We start from the raw sequence: 19,950 nt of genomic DNA, 5'->3' as shown, positions 1-19,950 counted from the left end.
ATTTGCGAATATTTTTTCCCAATCTGTGGCTCGTCTCTTCATTCTCTTAACAGTGTTTTCTGGAGAGCAATTTTGAATTTTGATGAAGCTCAATTTTTTCTTTCATAGACCAATGCTTTTGGAATCACATCTATAAAACCTTTGCCTAACTCAAGATTTTCTAGTCTGTTTTTTCTAGAAGTTGTATAGTTTTAGATTTTATTAAGTACTCTGATCCATTTTGAATTAATTTTTGTATATGATGTGAGATGCTGATCAAATTTACTTTTTGCACATGCATATCCAAATTTTCTATTATCATTTGTTGAAAAGATAATCCTTTCTCCACTGAATTGCCTTTGCTTCTTTGTCAAACTTTTTTCAATTTTTAATTTTTCATTGCTAGCATACAGAAAAACAATTGAATTTTGTATAGTGATCTTGTATGCTTCAAACTCACTAAGCTCTAGTAGTTCTAAACATTTTATGTGATTCCATAAAATTTTCCTGATAGGAAAGTCATGTTGCCTATGAATTAAGGCAGTTTTACTTTATTTCTAAACTCCATACCTTTTATTTCTTTTGCTTACCCTAGCCTCCAATGAAATGTTGAATAGAGATATTGAGAGCTAACATACTTGCCTTGTTGTTGACATTATGGAACAAGCATTCAGTCTTTCACCAATAAGTCTGATGTTAGCTGTGGGCTTTTCATAAATGCCCTTTATTGGATTAAGGAAATTTCCTTTTTTCCTAGTTTGTGGAGAGGTTTTGTTTTGTTTTTTTAAATCAGGAATGGATGTGGATTTTGTTCAATGCTTTTCTGCACCAGCTGAGATGATCATGTGGTTTTCCTTTTTAGTCTGTTAATGTGATGAATTACATTGATAGATTTTTAAATGTTAAGCCAACCTTGCATTCCTGAGGAAAAAACACCCCACTTGGAACCCACTTTTTGCTTCAAATTACTAAAATTTTGTTGAGAATTTTTGCATCTATGTTATGAAAAATATTAGTCTGTAGTTTTCTTCCTGTAAAGTCTTGGTCTGGTTTTCATATCTGAGTAAAGCTGGTCTCATAGAATAAGTTGGAAAGTATTTTTTTTTCTTTTTACTTTTCTGAGAGAGCTTTTGTAAGATTGTTATCTTTTAAAAAATATTTGGGTAGAATTCACCAATAGAGCCATCTGGACTTGGGGTTTTCTCTATAAAAATTCCATTTCTTTAATAGATAGATGACCTTTAAAATGATACATTTCTTCTTGAGTGAGCTTTGTTTGTGTGTGTAGGATATCTCCGTTTACAAAGTTCTCTCCTCTGTGCCCTGCAAACTCTAGCAGCCTTGGCCTCCCTGGACTCCAACTATGCTTTCTGAACTCGGAGATACTACCCAGTATCCACCTGAATTCTTCTAATCTGTGCTACGATCTAGATACTGTTTGTAGGCAATAAGCTGAGACCATCTTGGTGCTCATCTCATTTGTTTCCTGTTTTTTAGAATCACTATCACTCATTTCATGATGTCCAGTTTCTTAAAAACCAATGATTCAGGGCTTCCCTGGTGGCGCAGTGGTTGAGAGTCTGCCTGCCGATGCAGGGGACACAGGTTCGTGCCCCGGTCCGGGAAGATCCCACATGCCGCGGAGTGGCTGGGCCTGTGAGCCATGGCCACTGAGCCTGCGCATCCGGAGCCTGCGCTCCGCAACGGGAGAGGCCACAACAGTAAGAGGCCCTCGTTCCGCAAAAAAACAAACAAACAAAAAAACCAATGATTCACATGTTTTATTCAGTTTTTAATTTGTTTCGGTCAGGAAAGTAAATCTAGTCCCTACTATTCCATCTTGGCTGAAAGCAGAAGTCCATTCTTCAACTTTTAAAATATTTAACTCACCCAAATTTGACTAACTTACCTCTCTTACTTTATGCTAATTTTTTAGTAATATTTTAAAACTTTGACACTGTAAAAAACGTGACTTTTCCCCAAGGGGGATAAAAGCTTTTCACTTTTGTATTCATCTTGGTGCTTGACTTATATAATTTTCACCCATCAGTTTCATAAAAGGTCTTCAGTGTAAGCTATTGGGATCAATTTGACAGTAAGACTTTGTATGATGAGTGCATTCTCTAATTGTGAAAAAAAAAATCTAAGCAAGAGATTTAACTGCTGTGGCTAATTCTTCTTCATCACTGCACTATTCTTTGCAGAAAAGCTTGGAAACCAGCCATACTCTTTTTTGTGTCCTTTTTTTTTGTCCCTAGTGTTACTTAGTTGTTGGAATGTCATAAAGACATATATCTTTAACCATTTAAAAGAAGAAAAATATAAATTATTCTACAGTTACTTATGTAAAGCATACATTTGTCTATCAAATCTACCATAAAATCAAGAGCTAAACTTTGAGCCTTAGACAAATTTGAGGTTTGACTTCTTTGGGGCTGTCAGTGACGACAGACTGTCGAATATTTAAGGCTTGTTCATTCCTTTTGTGTACTGGTATGCACCCCTCTGGAGTTTACTACTGGCAGACAAAGCTCCTCTTCTTTGCTGTTCTATTCTCGAGCAAAAATTTTACCTACTGGCAGGCGAGACTATCATATTATGGAAGTTATATAGACTTCAGTGACAGAGGAAAGGCTGTGCTTACAGCAAGTTCATAGTATATGTGACATTGCAAAATAGTTTCTTAACCTGGAATCAGGTACACAGAGCTTTGGAATCTGTGAACATCTTGTAACTGTGTGCACACGTTTGTATATGTGTTCATATTTTCTGTACGTGGAATCTGTAACTTTTATTTGATACACAGAGAGTTTTTAAATGAGTCCTCCATGTACTCGTATAGCAGAGTAGAACAGAACAATCAGACCCGTTGTAAAAGCACAGGAGAAAGATATCCCCATAAAATTATCCTCTGAGGATAAACTAGGAATCTAGATCACTCAGGCCTCAGAGTGGGCATTTTTGCCCCAATGATCAACTGCCATATACCAAATTATAGCTGGTGGTTTAACACCAGGCTAATCAGATCTTTTGGTTCCTTAAAAAATATGACTGTCCTGTATTTGGTTTTTATGTTTTTCTGTCATGTTAAAAATATATAAATAAATATATATTCAGGCAAAACTTTTATTTCAGGCTGTAAAATATTTCTAGGAAACTCACATTAAAAAAGAAAAAAGAAAAAGTTGCCCATCCACATCATCAACTTTTCAAGTGAAAGCAATGAGGTGTTAAGTTTACCAATGCTATGCTAAATCATGAAGCCAGTTTGATAAGATTAATTGCATTATAATTGCATTATCTATCGAGACTTGAAAGTTTTTTTTAAGTCACATCATTCTTTCTCACAGTAAACCATTTCTTTGCTACTTTCCTCTTTCCAGTCAAGCAACACTAGGTCTCAGGATGTAGACTAGTCATTTTAATCATTCTAGAATAATTCACTCTATCTTGATTTATATATAGATTTATATTAGAAACAGTGTCATTGTAATTATTTCTATGTCATTTCTAACAAATGTCTATATCATTGTTATTATTTCTATGTCATTTCTAACAAATCAAAACCTCCAAAACAGATTACGTTCATGAGAAAGTCCATTTCCTTACTTTTTAATTATGTTTATTAAGCACCATCTTTTGATCTAAAGTTCCATTTAGTTTCATTTTTCATACCTAGGAATGTTCCTCTGGTGAAAAGAATCATTAACAATGAAGTCATACTTTAAAAATATTTTCCATCATCCGTTCATCTTTTTATTTTCCTGTCATGTCTCAGACTCACCTTATACTCAGTTCTCCCTTTGGCAGTTTCTCATTTCGGTTTCTTCAATTCAAGAATTAAGCAGTGTATATCTAAAAAGCAGTTCATCCATAACAACAGAGTCAGTAATATACCAAAATGAAATTTATTTAAAGAGGGAAGTGCTTTCTTTGATCACTGAAGCATCTTCTGCATTAATATTTGAGGATATATCTTACTTGCCAATTATCCAATATAATAAATAGAGCTATATATTCTGAGTTTTTCTACTAAGTCCCTTTCTCTCTCTGTCTTTTTTTTTTTTTGGTAAGAACTACATTTTAAAAAATTTTATAAATATAATGAGTAAATATTGATTTTTTAAAAAATACCAAGTCTTTTTTTGTAAATGAAAACCCACCGTTCATATATGTTCTTTCTATAGTTATTAATTTAAATCATTATTTAAGTTTGTCCATTGTACCCATTGTGTTGGGTAAAGTATTTTTCTCCCTAGAAGGAAATGATCATTTACCTATGCAATATTGATATAAAATGTGGCAGCTGAAAAACAGCTAAATCTAATACAAGCAATTGTAATCTCAAAGGTAATATATGATTGTAGGAAATGCTTTGAATGTATTCTCTTAACTTATGGACTATAATAACAATGATAAAGATAATGAAGTCTGGTCATGCTTGCATGTGGCTTCCCTCGAACAATGGTGGGCAGTTGGTGGCACAGGTGGCAAAAGCGACAAGTTGCAGTATCTTAGCATGATATGGAGACTATTTTAAAATCCATCCCTGTGGAAATTCAAGCCAATCAAAGGCACTGAATCTGATCTGTTAGTATCAAGCTACAATAATCCACACTGCTTTCTACTAGAGCCCTGATAAACAAAGGTATTCAATTACTTAAAAAAAAATTAAACATCTTTACATAATGAAATTTGCTTTACAAAAGGGTGTATTAACATTAACATCAGACACATATTCATAAAACAAGAATATGAAAGATCTAAGAAAGCTATGTATTCTTGACATAGACCACAGATTCTAGATAGGCTATAGAATTCAATTAAGTGAGAGATTCTAAAGTAAAAAGTCTCAACACTTTTGCACCTCTGAGCTAAAGATCACTTAAATATTCACAGTCAGGTCCATTGATACTGAAAGAAAAGCAAGGGTATATAAGACCCAGTGCATGGCCAGCTATATTTACTATTTGCCTTACTAATGATTCCTCCATCTCAGTTATCACTAGCCTCAAAGTAAGTATACAGTTTTCAGTTTTTTTTTCAGAGCCAGGTCATTCAAATGTTTTGAGGCTGGAGATTAATTCTTGTTTCAGTCCCAATTAATTCCAATCTCTGTGAGAGCTTAAAAAGAATTCCTAAAGTGGCAATGAAACATTTAATCATCACCAATTGTTTTCAGTAAACTTCCTGGTCAGAACCTCTCATAAAAACTTTTCTAAATTTTTCTAAAAAAGATAATTTAAAAAATATGGTAGTAGAAACTTACAAAACCTTCAAGCTTCAGTGTATATTAACTAATGATGCCCTGGAAGTTTTAGAAGATGAAGAGAATAAAATTATTTGTTAAGCAATTACAATTGGAGCTCGGTGTATTTATTTCAACCACATTTTTTTTTAGACCCATGTATTTGAAAAACAGATACTCGAGTCACAACTAGCAATCTGTTAGAAACACAGAAAAAAATACATGAATCCCTCAAATTATAAGTTGCCACCTCACCCATTTTACAGTAGCTTTCAAGGGGGAAAAAACTATATTAAATGAAAATAGTTTATTTTAACTTGCCAATAATATCATTCTTTTATCCACATATTTACATGTATATATATTTTTTCTTTCAGCAGCAAATCAGAATTTGAGAGTAAATCTTCTGCATGGCTGACATCTAAGAGGTCTGCATTGGTGACCCACTACATTTCATAGTTCGTGCTCAAACCTTTACCTCTTTAACATCTTAAGACTTGACAGGAGAATTTATAGGCATGTTGAGGAATACCAGTGTTTTTCCTGCACTTTCTATTTCAGTAAAATCACAGGGTTTTTTTTTTTTTTTTTTTTTTTTTTTTTTGCGGTACGCGGGCCTCTCACTGTAGTGGCCTCTCCCATTGCGGAGCACAGGCTCCGGACGCGCAGGCTCAGTGGCCATGGCTCACGGGCCCAGCCGCTCCGCGGCATGTGGGATCCTCCCAGACCGGGGCACGAACCCATGTCCCCTGCATCGGCAGGCAGACTCTCAACCACTGCGCCACCACGGAAGCCCATCACAGGGTTTTTATGTAAATGAAAAGTTACCTCTCTTAGAAGCCATCTGGGAGCTTTTGACAGATAAATGTCCAATGCTTTAGTGAAAGGCTTTCACTTCACAAAAAGAAGATCCCCATTTAACTTAAAATTCAATAGTAAATAACAAGTTGAACAGATTCCTTCGAAACGCAGGTTTGCACATACGCAGACAATGACAAGACAACGTACTTTTTTTTTTCCTTCCCTGATGACTGGCGGGTTTTAAGAAATTATCACTGTAAAATACATTCCAACTCTAGACACATTATGTGTGAAGAGAGAAAAGACTAGGACTGAGAAAATATGGTATGTTTCAACTTCTTTCTTTTCTACTTTGTATGTCAGTCTGAGTCCTCATACCTTCTATTTTCCTGTCACACTTTTTAATATTAGCTATGGCAGCACATTGAAACAGTTAAAGACTTGAAGCAAAGCTAAAGTGAGCAACAATTACAACACAGTCAATGGCAACTGTATAATAATATCTCACAGTGTCTATAAAAGCAGAGACAGTTATCAGACAGTTCACTTTATGGTTCTTTCAATACTATGTTGCTGATGCCCTGACTGTGTACTCTTTAATACTCACTAGGTAAAGTTTTTACATGTTCCCATGCTGCATGATTTTTTTCTTTGTTGCCAGGTTAATGTTACTTTCTCTTCTACACATTTCCACATGACCAGCTCAGCTCAGCATCCCATCTGACAGACAGCACCTCAACCATGTAAACATCAGTTGTAGCAGATATTAGTTGGATGGTGAGAGAGGTATCAGTTTTTACCACATTAAGGCAAAAGAAAAAATAAACTGGCTCATGTAATCCAAGGAAGTATTGAACAACTGAATCATAAGTAAGTCAGTAATCACTGACTCTCTGGAAACTTTGGAAAGACGGACAGAGGCCCTGGACCAATTAATTATGTGGATGAAAAGAGGGACTTTTCTAGAAGTGGAGTGTTAATCATATACTTCCAGAAATTCCCTACATAGCAAGAAATAAAGTTTACGCATTGTTTATAATTGTGAAGACTTTGTGACACTCTAGGTGGGAAAATCTGGTGTATAACTACTACAATTACAAGTATTGCAGTAGTGGATCATTGACACATTCTGAGATTTTGCTCTCCAGCACTAACTTTTAAAGGTTTAAAGAGTCATCAGACTTGCATAAGTTACATGATATTAATTATTTTTCCCTTAATGCCTGTGGTCATTTGCTCCCTCTTCTACTGCTTCAAAACCCACAAATATAAGGGAGCACAAATATCTATTGCTTCTCACTTTTTGTCCATAGTCGATTAATATTTTGAGGCTGATTATGTAATCTAAGGAAGGACAAAAGTGTCAGAGTGAATGTGTTTCTTATTTCCCAATTTTGTTAATAAATATCTAAAATACAAGAGGAACAAGGGAATGTTGCTCCAGGTGCAAGGGGAAGAAAAACCAAACAACTGATAACATCAAAAAACATATTTTCAAGAAGAATTAAACTGGTGATGCGGGAGCAGAGAAGAAAAGAAAATTACCTTGGAATAACTTCTTAAAAAGAAGAAAAGGAAAGTTACTTTGGAATAGCTTCTTAAAGCAGATGTATTCAAATCATCAGAACAAAGAAAACATGAAAAATCAAAGTTTAGAGACTTCCTTGTGGCACAGTGGTTAAGAATCTGCCTGCCAATGCAGGGGACACAGTTTTGATCCCTGGCCCGGGAAGATCCCACATGCCGCAGAGCAACTAAGCCCATGCGCCACAACTACCGAGCCTGCACTCTAGAGCCCACGAGCCACAACTAATGAGCCCGCATGCCACAATTACTGAAGCCCGTACGCCTAGAGCCTATGCTCCACAAGAGAAGCCACTGCAATGAGAAGCCTGCACACCGCAACGAAGAGTAGCCCCCGCTAGCCGCAACTAGAGAAAGCCCACGTGCAGCAATGAAGACCCAATGCAGCCAAAAATAAATAAGTACATAAATTTATAAAACCAAACAAACAAAAAGTTTATAGAGTGCATTACGCCTTAACCATAATGTTCAACCCTATTATTATCCCTGTTTGGTCACACCATTGCCAGTGGCAGAGCTGGAGTCTCAATCCAAGTCCTCTGGCAACAAATTAATATTCTTTCTCTTGCTCTGTACTGCCTCCCATTCAAGCTCTTCACAGGCTTGAAATCAAGCTTGCTTCCTAGATGCTTAGAAGTCCTACCTCCAACACCTAAGAGCTCAGTGACCTCAGGCAAATTACTTTAACCTCTTTGCACTTTACATTACTCATCTATGCAGTGAGAATCGTGACATCTTTCCTGTCATTAGTTGTTGGAAGGTCAAATTAGACAGTTCTTTGTAGGAATAACATTTATACATGTAAGGAATTGTTATAATTAAAATGCATAAAGAAAAAGGTTGATGAGATCTCCCAGCCACTAGTTATTATCTTTAAGGATTCTTGGTAGCAATAGTTGGAGATAATTTCTCTCTCAATTAGTCACACATTGGGCCATCGTGGAGTTAGTATTGCATTCAGTTTATGTCTCCTTACCTTGAGGATGCTGTGAAGTGGAGAAGTTCGGAGTAGTTTAATAATATGATTAAAGTGGTGAATAAATAAGACCCAAGAGGACAGGTAGAAGGAGTTGGAATTAATTAGTCTGGAGACCATAATACCTCCTAATACATGAGGCATTATCATAAGGAAAATGTAGACCAACTTTCATCCTTCTTCTCTGAGAACTAACTGGAAAGTAACCGTGAAAATACAGTACAGAGATAAGAAGGAATTTCCTGAGAGGGTTGTTTGTTAAATATTAAAACAGGCTATTAGAAGATGTGGAGTCTCCTTTGTTGATGACTTTTCCAAAGAAGAACAGACACAAATCAATTTGGTATGGTCAGGCAATAGATATACTGGCAATCCGGGAACTAGAAAAGCTTTTACTGAGATCTTCTTTCAGCTCTCAAGAATTCTACAGCTCTCTGGCTAATTTTCCTGATTAATCATAAAATTGGTAGGTTTTTCTAATTATCCTTGTCCAAATATGCAGACTATGTGAATTTGTTACCATCCTATGATATATATAGTTTTCTTTTGTGTCTTTTTTAGAGGAGGGAGGGATACATGTAGAGGGTGAATTAATCTTATTCTTTGGTTCATGGCACAGTATCGTCACTGATTTAGGCAAGGCAAAAAAGCAATTTTAAATGGACTTCCTCCTATTATCAAATTCCTCCCTCCCATCCTCCCCTCCCCAACAGGTAACTGCTCTGATGTGTTTAATGTATACTCTTAAGTGTAAATGCATCTTTGGAAATATGTAGTGTCATTTTGTGTGTATACACTTTAAACTTACATAAATATATCTCACTCTTTTTCTTCCATTTTCACCAAGCATTATGTTTCTACGAGCTACGCTGTTTCTTTCTTTCTTTTTTTTTTTTGACAACCCTCCACCCCACGTTTTTTTAATATATATTTCATTCTTTGTAGAAACTGGATTATTTCTTCTAAATAATTTCCCACATTTTGTCTTTTGGCTGATTGTGTCCTTGAGGTATCATTTTAAATGTTTCTTGTTTAACCTAGTGGTTAGATTTAAAGGCTTGATTTGATTCATTTGTTTGTTTGTTTTCTTGGTAAGAATACTTCATGAATAGTACCATGTATTTCCTAGTGTAACATAATGGGAGGCACATGATATTCCTTTGGTTAGATTAATCAGTGCATTCAGATGATGTTGGCCTGACTTGCCAATTATGATAAGTTCCTCATCCACCTCTCACCTCATGGTTTAGAGACCATTGATGATAGTTTTCTATAGATCTATTATTTCAGTGTAGGATGGAAAATAGATATTTTATAATTCTTTTCTCCTATTGCATTTATTAGTTGTGATTTTCTATAAAGAACTTTCTTTCACCAACTATTTGATTACCTTCAAATACAGTTTGTGCAGAAATGTCTAGTTAAATGCTGGATTCTTTACCTTTACAGCAAATTTAAGAATTATGAGTTGACACCCTAATCATCTCCCAAGAGGTTTATTCTGGGTGGGGAAGAGTGAAGGAGGCTTATCATTTCTAATCCATATATTTCTTTTCATCTTTATTAAGGTGTAATTGACATAAAATAGACTGTACATATATGAAGTCTACAATTTGATAAGTTTGGGCATATGCATATACCCATGAAACCATCAACACAATCAAGATGCTGTTTCTAACTGCTGTGTCATCTTCAGGAACGTGCACCCACCACTTTCTTCTTCTAGTGGTGGACAACGAGGTTGTTTCCAGTTCCCTGCTTCCACAATGTTGTGAAAAACATATTCTTTTACGTGCTTTTTCTGGTAAGGATTCTCCCTTTTTTCCTTTAGGAGTGTGATTGGATAATCATACATAATTGGTATATGTGCAACTGCTGTGCCAGATTGTCCTCCAAAATGGCAGTGTTCAAGTGTGAAAGAATTCTTGTTTCCCTATCAACACTTAGCATTCTAGAACTGGGCAATTTTCCCTTGTCGGATGGGTGTAAAGTAGTAACTCATTGATTTTCTTCTTTACTTACTGAGATAATATACTTGTTATTTATTCATATATATTTCCATCTCTCTAGGGTTTTCAGTCTTGTTGATTCTAGGAGTTCCCTTTATACAATAGTATAGCTATAGCTATTATTTCTTTATCTATTCTTATGTCTATTCCATTCATCTGTTTGTCTGTTACAACTGACATTTGGATTGGGACTGAGAGTCATTCAGGGAGAGTAGACATGTTTACACTGTCAAGTCACTCCATCTATATGCATGGGTAGATTTCCACGTATTCAGATCCTTAATGCCATTTGGTAGAGCTAAAAATTTTCTCCTTTGAGGGCTAAAGCATTAATATCTCATCGAATATGTAGTTATCCCTCTACAAATTGGCATTATTAACTAATTTAATGTACATGTTCGCTACTGGCCCTGTTTATGCCCTTTATGTCTGTAGTGTTTATAAACTCCTCAAGACAAAGTCTGTTTAACTTCATCTGTGCACTGTCTACACAGCTCCATGTAAAGATAGATATTGATATGTACTTTTTAAAAAAAAAAAAATATATATATATATATATATATATATATATTTTAGGTTTTATATTTTATTTCCAGGAAATGACATTGTTTTCACAAAAAAGAGGTATGCCATCCTCTCAAAGAGAGGCTGCCTTCGCCTTCAGGGGCAGCCATAGGGATACACCCAACCTGCCCAAAACATGTATCAACAGAGGTGCTTCTGAGGTACCAAAACAATAACAACAACAAACTTAAAAAGCACAACAGAAATACATAACCTGTTCAGTGTAGCGAAGCAGAGTCTCTTAAGTACCCTGAAGCAGTCGGTGCTTCAGACAATGGTGGCAGCAGGGATGGCCAACATGGAGGGTCGTGACGGAGGACTTCCTAACTCAGTCTCTGTCCCACGTGGCTCTATCCCATGCTCTGTCTCAGAGCGGCCCCAGACCTGTCCATTGAGAATCCTCCAGACCATCCCAAGTTCCCATTGTCTGGCAGTCTTTCAAATGCCCTTGGAGTACGGTCTTCAGAACAGTCTCTTTGCTTTTCGTTCCCTGATGAGGACAATTCGTCGTTCTTTCACTTCCGAGCTCAGATTATCTACCATCTTATTAATGCGATTGTCTAGAACCAGGGAGTGGGTTTTCGACTTGATGTCCTTCCGACAAATGGGGCATTCTATCTTCCGCTTCATCCACTCACTGATACAGTAGGAGCAGAAACTATGGGCACAGTTCAAGGTGACAGCCTCAATGAAGTATTCTGAACAAATAATACACTGGAGCTCATTCTCTAGCACGTTATTCACATGGCTAAGAACTTCCTCCTTCTGTGCTTGCACCTTCTCCTTCTCTTCCTTGGTCTGCTCCAATTCTTTGTTCTTGGCTTGAATGATTGCTTCAAAGTCCTTCTTGCTGCTATTTAGCTCTTCCATCAGAGCCTGATGCTCCTGCAGAGCCTGGGCCAGCTGTTGCTTCAGGCCCTCTTCTCCTTGCTCTTTCTCCAAACCCTGGAGATGCTGCTGCTCTTCCTGGAAAGTCTTCTCCAGCTGCTCCACTCTGGCTTGCTGTTGGGCCTGCTCTGCACACAACTGGGACTGTAAATCCTGCAGTTCCTGCTCCATTTTCACAATTTTCTTTGAGTTCCCTTTTTGGGTCTGCTTTTTCACATTCAGAACAGCTACCTGCTTTTCCTGCAACTGTGTTTTCAGCTTTAGAATCCTGGACATCGTTACCTTAAACAGCTCTAAGCTGCTGTGAGATGCTGAAGGATTTGAGGCTTTCTGCTTCTTATAATGAAGCTCTACAACTTCTGCGGGGCCTGAGTCAACACGAGCCCCTGTGGTCTTCCCACTTAGCTGACGAGAAGTCAACTTAGGATCCAAATATTCAGAGGGTTGACTAGCCACTTCACCCTTCCCATGTGACTTCACTGGCTGACCAGGTTCACAAGACACTTTACTTATTTTGGATTTCAAATTTGAGGGGCCTTCAGCTCCAGAACCCTCTAATTCATTCAAACTAAATTTCCTTTTAGTTCTCAAGCCCTTATTTTTTTCCATCATCTGGTCACTTTTTGGGGAAAGACAAGGATAAATCCTCTCCCAGTCTTCTTCAGTAACTTCATATTCATACTCTGCATTCTCCTTATTTTCCAGAGGCACCCCAAGCTGGATGTGATCTCCATTATGGATAGACTAGACCTTTAAAGGTTCTAGACGTTCTCTGTTCAGCCAAACACCATTCAGACTCTTGTTGTCCATAATTGTCCATTGGCCCTCGGCATTCTGCTTCAAAATACAGTGGTTTCGGGAAATCATCAGAGGGCAGATTTTTGATACCAACTGGTATGTGACACCAAATCCTCGCCCTACAGTCACCTCGTTTCCATCCTCCAGCAGCAGCCACTCGGCGTTCATCCCCACGCGCCGCAAGCACCAGCTCCGGTCACCAGTGCGGCCTTCCGTGACCAGGGAGCCAGGATCCCCCATAGCCTACTCGGCCCTGGGTCGCGGTCAGCACAGAGCGAGACCCCGACCCGGGCTCCCCCCGCCTCTGGGTTTCCTCACGGGCGCCATACCTACACTACAGACAGAAGCCTAAAAATATATTTTTTAATATATTTATTTATTTATTTATTTTTGGCTGTGTTGGGTCTTCACTGCTGTGCGTGGGCTTTCTCTAGTTGCGGTGAGCAGGGGATTCTTTTCATTGTGATGCGCGGGCTTCTCATTGCTGTGGCTTCTCTTGTTTTGGAGCTTGGGCTCTAGGCGCACGGGCTTCAGTAGTTGTGGCATACAGGCTCAGTAGTTGTGGCTTGCGGGCTCTAGAGTGCAGGCTCAGTAGTTGTGGCACACGGGCTTAGTTGCTCCGTGGCATGTGGGATCTTCCCAGGGATCAAACCCGTGTCCCCTGCATTGGCAGACGGCTTCTTAACCACTGCGCCACCAGGGAAGTCCTTGATGGGTACTTTTGATTAAATGATTCCTTATTTTTTCCCTTATAAAATGCCTCAAAAATGATAAATTCTAAGGCCTAATTATTTTTAGAATAAAGAGTTGCTGAACCAATAATAATGGACTCTAGTAGAATTATCAGGTCCCTCATTTATATTAAAAATTTTTATTAAAACTTCCTACCATTATGTGATCTGGTATCATGTGTTCTGGTATGATCTCTGGATCCCTATGTCCCTAAGACCCTTCCAAGATGTCTGTGAGATAAGATTATATTCATAACAATTCTAAGATTTATTTGCTTTTTGCACTCTGTTTACATTTACATGGATGGTACAAAAGCAATAGTGGGTAAAACTGCTGGAGTCTTAGCATGAATCAAGGCAGTAGCACAAAACTATGCAACAGTCATTGTGTTCTTCACTAACATGCATTCATAGTGAAAAAATTAAAAAAACACCAGTTATATTAAGAATCTCCTTGCTGAGGCAATAAAATTATTAATTTTGTCAGATCTAACCCTTGAAGATGTTTTTTAATATTTTGTGATAAAATGGAAAGTATGCATACTGAAGTACAATGGTCATCTTGAGGAAAAGGACTTTTGCTGTTATTTAAAAACTGAATTAGTTTTTTCATGGAACATCATTAATAATAGAAAAAATGGCTGACAATCTACGATTATCAGAATTGGGCATTTGGCAAATATTTTCTCAAAAATGCAAAAAGTGAGTATTTCATTTGAAAAGAAGCAGTAGATGATGCTAATAAAAAACTAAAACTTCCAAATAAAAATCAGAATTTGGTAGAATTTTTATCCACCACCATGGGCTTGATGACTTCCCAATATTTAAAGACTTTTCTGATGAGATTAGAAAAAATGTGATTTTTTTTATATTGCCTAATAAAATGTGTCAACATTTGAAAAATCTGCATAAACTAGTTACCAAATGACAAATGCATGAAGTTACAAAACCATGCAAAGGCACTGATCCGTTCAACTTTCAAAATAGACCAATGAATTTCAGTGCACAGTGGAAAATTTAATTGACATGATTTCAGATTCCATGTTGCAACTAGCCTTTAAGGAACTTCTTTAAACATATACAGATGGTCCCCAACTTTTGATGGTTCAACTTACAATTTCTCAACTTTATGATGGTGCAAAGTGATACACAAGTAGAAACTGTACTTTGAAGTTTGGATTTTTATCTTTTCCTGGGCCAGTGATATGCCCTATAATAACTCTCTAGATAGGCTGGGCAGCTGCAGCTCCTAGTCAGCCACACGATCATCAGGGCAAACAATCAATACATTTACAACCATTCTGTACCCAGACAACCATTCCATTTTTCACTTTCAGTACAGTATTCAATAAATTACATGAGGTATTCAAACTTTATTATAAAATATGCTTTGTGTTAGATGATTATGCTCAACTGTGGGCTACTGTAAGTGTTCTACCCACATCTAAGGTGGGCCAGGCTAAACTATGATGTTTGATAGGTCAGGTGTAGTAAATGCATCTTCGATTTACGATATTTTCGATTTACGATGGGTTCATCAGGTCATAACCCCATTGTAAGCTGAGGAAGATCTGTACACAGGTATCTGAAAAGTCTGTAAAATATTCTTCCCTTTCCAATTACATGTCAGTGTAAGGACAGATTTTCTTCATATATCTCAACCAAAACAATGTATCACAACAGACTGAATGCAGAAAGAGATATGAGAATCCACTTTTCTTTTCTTAAACCAGACATTAAAGATATTTGCAAAAATGAAGAATAATACCACTCTTCTCACAATTTTTTCTGTTCTAGAAAATAGAATTATAAAATGTTATTTTCTTTTTTTTTTCTTTTTTTTTTTTTTTTCTTTTTGCGGTATGCGGGCCTCTCACTGTTGTGGCCTCTCCCGTTGCGGAGCACAGGCTCCGGACGCGCAGGCCCAGCGGCCATGGCTCACGGGCCCAGCCGCTCCGCGGCACATGGGATCCTCCCAGACCGGGGCACGAACCCGTATCCCCTGCATCGGCAGGCGGACTCTCAACCACTGCGCCACCAGGGAGGCCCTAAAATGTTATTTTCATAAAAATGTTATTTGTGTTAACATGTAATAGATTTATTATAATTTATTTATTTTTAACATCCTTATTGGAGTATAATTGCTTTACAATGGTGTGTTAGTTTCTGCTTTATAACAAAGTGAATCAGCTATACATATACATATATCCCCATATCTCCTCCCCCTTGTATTATTGTTTTAAAATAAAGGAATAAAATACGTAAATATTTTCTAAATTTATCAGCTTTAATTTCTGGTATATAGTAGATAATAATAGATGTAACTCACATATACTAAAGCTGCTCAGGTTCCTGAATGCTTTTTAAGAGTGTAAATTCCCTGAGATGAATAAGTTTGAGAACCACTGCTCTAAGACTAGGCAGCAGAGTAAAGAGATTGAGTCTGTGACCTCATTCTAGTTGGGGTGTGCAGGTGAACAAATGTATAAACATGATTTCAGATGTGTAAGGCTCTAAAACAAATGGGGTGATGTGATACATCATGGGTAAAATAGCTTTTAATATGAAGCTCAGGGATGTCTTCTCTGAGAAAGTTATGATTAGATCTGAGACTTGAAGAATGAGTAAAAGTGACCAATAAACGAGTCAGAGGAAGAGCATTTCAGGTAGAGTGAGAAATTTTCATCAATCTGAGACAAAAAGAGTGTGCATGTTTGAGGACCAGAGATGAGGCCAGTGTGGCTGGAATAGAGCAGTCATCAGAGAAAGCAGCTCTAGAAGAGGCTGGAGAACTGGGCAGAGGAGCAGAGACCCTGGTGGCCACCATTTGGATTAAAACAGAAGTCCAGTGGGAAGTCACTAAAGGCTGCAATAAGGGACTGTATAATCTGATGAAGATCTTAGAAGGTGACTCTGGCTGCCGTGTAGAGGATGGATTGCTGGGTAGTAAGAAATGAGGCAGGTAGACCAGTTAGACAGCCAAGACCCTGGCACAGAAAGGAGGCAAGTGGCTAAACCAAGGTGCTGACCATGGGGATTGAGAAAAAGTGATAGATGCCAGATATATACTGGAAGTAACAATAGGATCTGCTGATGGAATGGTTGTGGGGAATGAAAAAAGGGAAAAATCAAAGTTGACTCCTATGTCTTAGTATAGAGCAACCAAGCGATTAAGAGTGCATTTGCTGAGATGGCGCATCACTGTATAACCACCACATTGCCACACCTTCAGCTCCCTTGCACCTCTCCATCAAATTTGCCCGGCAAAACCTCAAACCTGGTGAATATATCTCCATTGACTCTTCATCTGCACCTGAGCAATGAAACATGGATGGAGAAAAAGCACGTGCACAAGCTGACTCATCTCACTTCAGGACCTCAAACTTCAAGTGGGCCTTTGTCCTGCCATGCAATCCTACTATAATTTCCTAGATAATTCACCGTCCTGCTCTCCTCGGTAAACATTTTACATGTTCTTATCTCTCCTTTAACCACCATTACTTCTTTCTTTTTCTTAACATCTTTATTGGAGTATAATTCCTTTATAATGTTGTGTTCATTTCTGCTGTATAACACAGTGAATCAGCTATAAGTATACATATATCCCCATATCCCCTCCCCCTTGCATCTCCCTCTCACCCTCCCTATCCCATGCCTCTAGGTGGTAACAAAGCACCGAGCTGATCTCCCTGTGCTATGCAGCTGCTTCCCACTAGCTATCTATTTTACGTTTGGTAGTGTATATATGTCCATGCCACTCTCTGACTTCGTCCCAGCTTACTCTTCCCCCTCCCCATGTCCTCAAGTCCATTCCCCATGTCTGCGTCTTTATTCCTGTCTTGCCCCTAGGTTCATCAGAACCATTATTTATTTTAGATTCCATATATATGTGTTAGCATACGGTATTTGTTTTTCTCTTTCTGACTTGCTTCACTCTGTATGACAGATTCTAGGTCCATCAACCTCACTACAAATAGTTCAGTTTCGTTTCTTTTTATGGCTAATATTCCACTGTATATATGTGCCACATCTTCTTTATCCATTCATCTGTTGATGGACACTTAGGTTGCTTCCATGTCCTGGCTATTGTAAATAGACCTGCAATGAACATTGTGGTACATGACACTTTTTGAATTAAGGTTTTCTCAGGGTATATGCCCAGTAGTGGGATTGCTGTGTCATATTATAGTTCTATTTTTAGTTTTTTAAGGAACCTCCATACTGTTCTCCATAGTGGCTGTATCAATTTACATTCCCACCAGCAGTGCAAGAGGGTTCCCTTTTCTCCACATCCTCTCCAGCATTTATTGTTTCTAGATTTTTTGATGATGGCCATTTTGACTGGTGTGAGGTGATACCTCATTGTGGTTTTGATTTGCATTTCTCTAATGATTAGTGATGTTGAGTATCCTTTCATGTGTTTTTTGGCAATCTGTATATCGTCTTTGGAGAAATGTCTGTTTACGTCTTCTGCCTATTTTTGGATTGGTTTGTTTGTTTTTTTGATACTGAGCTGCATGAGCTACTTGTATATTTTGCAAGAGATCTCTGTGCATTAATTTTGTATCCTGCTACTTTACCAAATTCATTCATTAGCTCTAGTAGTTTTCTGGTAGAGTCTTTAGGATTCTCTATGTATAGTATCACATCATCTGCAAACAGTGACAGTTTTACTTCTTTTCTGATTTGGATTCCTTTTATTTCTTTTTCTTCTCTGATTGCTGTGGCTAAACTTCCAAAACTATGTTGAATAATAGTGGTGAGAGTGGACAACCTTGTCTTGTTCCTCATCTTAGAGGAAATGGTTTCAGTTTTTCACCATTGAGAATGATGTTTGCTGTGGGTTTGTCATATATGGCCTTTAATACATTGAGGTAGGTTCCCGGTATGCCTACTTTCTGGAGAGTTTTTATCATAAATGGGTGTTGAATTTGTTGAAAGCTTTTTCTGCATCTATGGAGATTATCATATGGTTTTTATCCTTCAGTTTGTTAATATGGTGTACCACATTGATTGATTTGCATATATTGAAGAATCCTTGCATTCCTGGGATAAACCCAACTTGATCATGGTGTATGATCCTTTTAATGTGCTGTTGAATTCTGTTGGCTAGTATTTTTTTTGAGGATTTTTGCATCTGTATTCATCAGTGATATTGGCCTGTAGTTTTCTTTTTTTGTGACATCTTTGTCTGGTTTTGGTATCAGGGTGATGGTGGCCTTGTAGAATGAGTTTGGGAATGTTTCTCCCTCTGCTGTATTTTGGAAGAATTTGAGAAGGATAGGTGTTAGCTCTTCTCTAAATGTTTGATAGAATTTGCCTGTGAAGCCATCTGGTCCTGGGCTTTTGTTTGTTGGAAGATTTTTAATCACAGTTTCAATTTCAGTGCTAGTGAGTGGTCTGTTTATATTTTCTATTTCTTCCTGGTTCAGTCTTGGAAGGTTGTGCTTTTCTAAGAACTTGTCCATTTCTTCCAGGTTATCCATTTTATTGGCATATAGTTGCTTGTAGTAATCTCTCATGATTCTTTGTATTTCTGCAGTGTCAGTTGTTACTTCTCCTTTTACATTTCTAATTCTGTTGATTTGACTCGAGTCCCTTTTTTTCTTGATGAGTCTGGCTAATGGTTTGTCTATTTTGTTTATCTTCTCAAAGAACCAACTTTTAGTTTTATTGATCTTGCTATTGTTTCCTTCATTTCTTTTTCACGTATTTCTGATCTGATCTTTATGACTTCTTTCCTTCTGCTAACTTTGGGGATTTTTTGTTCTTCTTTCTCTAATTGCTTTAGGTGTAAGGCTAGGTTGTTTATCTGAGATTTTTCTTGTTTCTTGAAGTAGGATTGTATTATTATAAACTTCCCTCTTAGAACTGCTTTTGCTGCATCCCATAGGTTTTGGTTCACCGTGTTTTCATTGTCATTTGTTTCTCTTTGATTTCTTCAGTGATCTCTTGGTTATTGAGTAGTGTATTGTTTAGCCTCCATGTGTTTGTATTTTTTACAGACTTTTTTCCTGTAATTGATAATCTAGTCTCATAGCATTGTGGTCGGAAATGATACTTGATATGATTTCAATTTTCTTAAATTTACCAAGGCTTGACTTGTGACCCAAGATATGGTCTAACCTGGAGAATGTTCCATGAGCACTTGGGAAGAAATTGTATTCTGTTGTTTTTGGATGGAATGTCCTATAAATATCAATTAAGTCAATCTTGTCTAACGTGTCATTTAAAGCTTGTGTTTCTTTACTTATTTTCATTTTGGATGATCTGTCCATTGGTGAAAGTGGGGTGTTAAAGTCCCCTACTATGATTGGGTTACTGTCAATTTCCCCTTTTTTGGCTGTTAGCATTTGCCTTAGGTATTGAGGT

The 19,950-nt window shown here is 37.4% G+C and overlaps 1 protein-coding gene across 1 annotated transcript; it reads right to left on the bottom strand.

Annotated features, from left to right (window-relative positions):
* Positions 1 to 11,178: 11,178 nt before the first annotated feature.
* Positions 11,179 to 13,087, bottom strand: LOC308626384 (E3 ubiquitin-protein ligase RNF8-like; the record flags this gene model as incomplete). The annotated part of the gene is given in 3 exon segments (XM_081251352.1): positions 11,179 to 11,640; positions 11,846 to 12,793; positions 12,797 to 13,087. Coding segments are annotated over 3 exon segments (1,368 nt in total). The 3' UTR covers positions 11,179 to 11,511.
* Positions 13,088 to 19,950: the final 6,863 nt, after the last annotated feature.

Source organism: Mesoplodon bidens (genome assembly GCF_964165515.1).
Source record: "Mesoplodon bidens genome assembly, chromosome: 12".
NCBI lineage: Eukaryota > Metazoa > Chordata > Mammalia > Artiodactyla > Ziphiidae > Mesoplodon > Mesoplodon bidens.
This window is presented reverse-complemented; position numbering and strand designations above follow the sequence as displayed.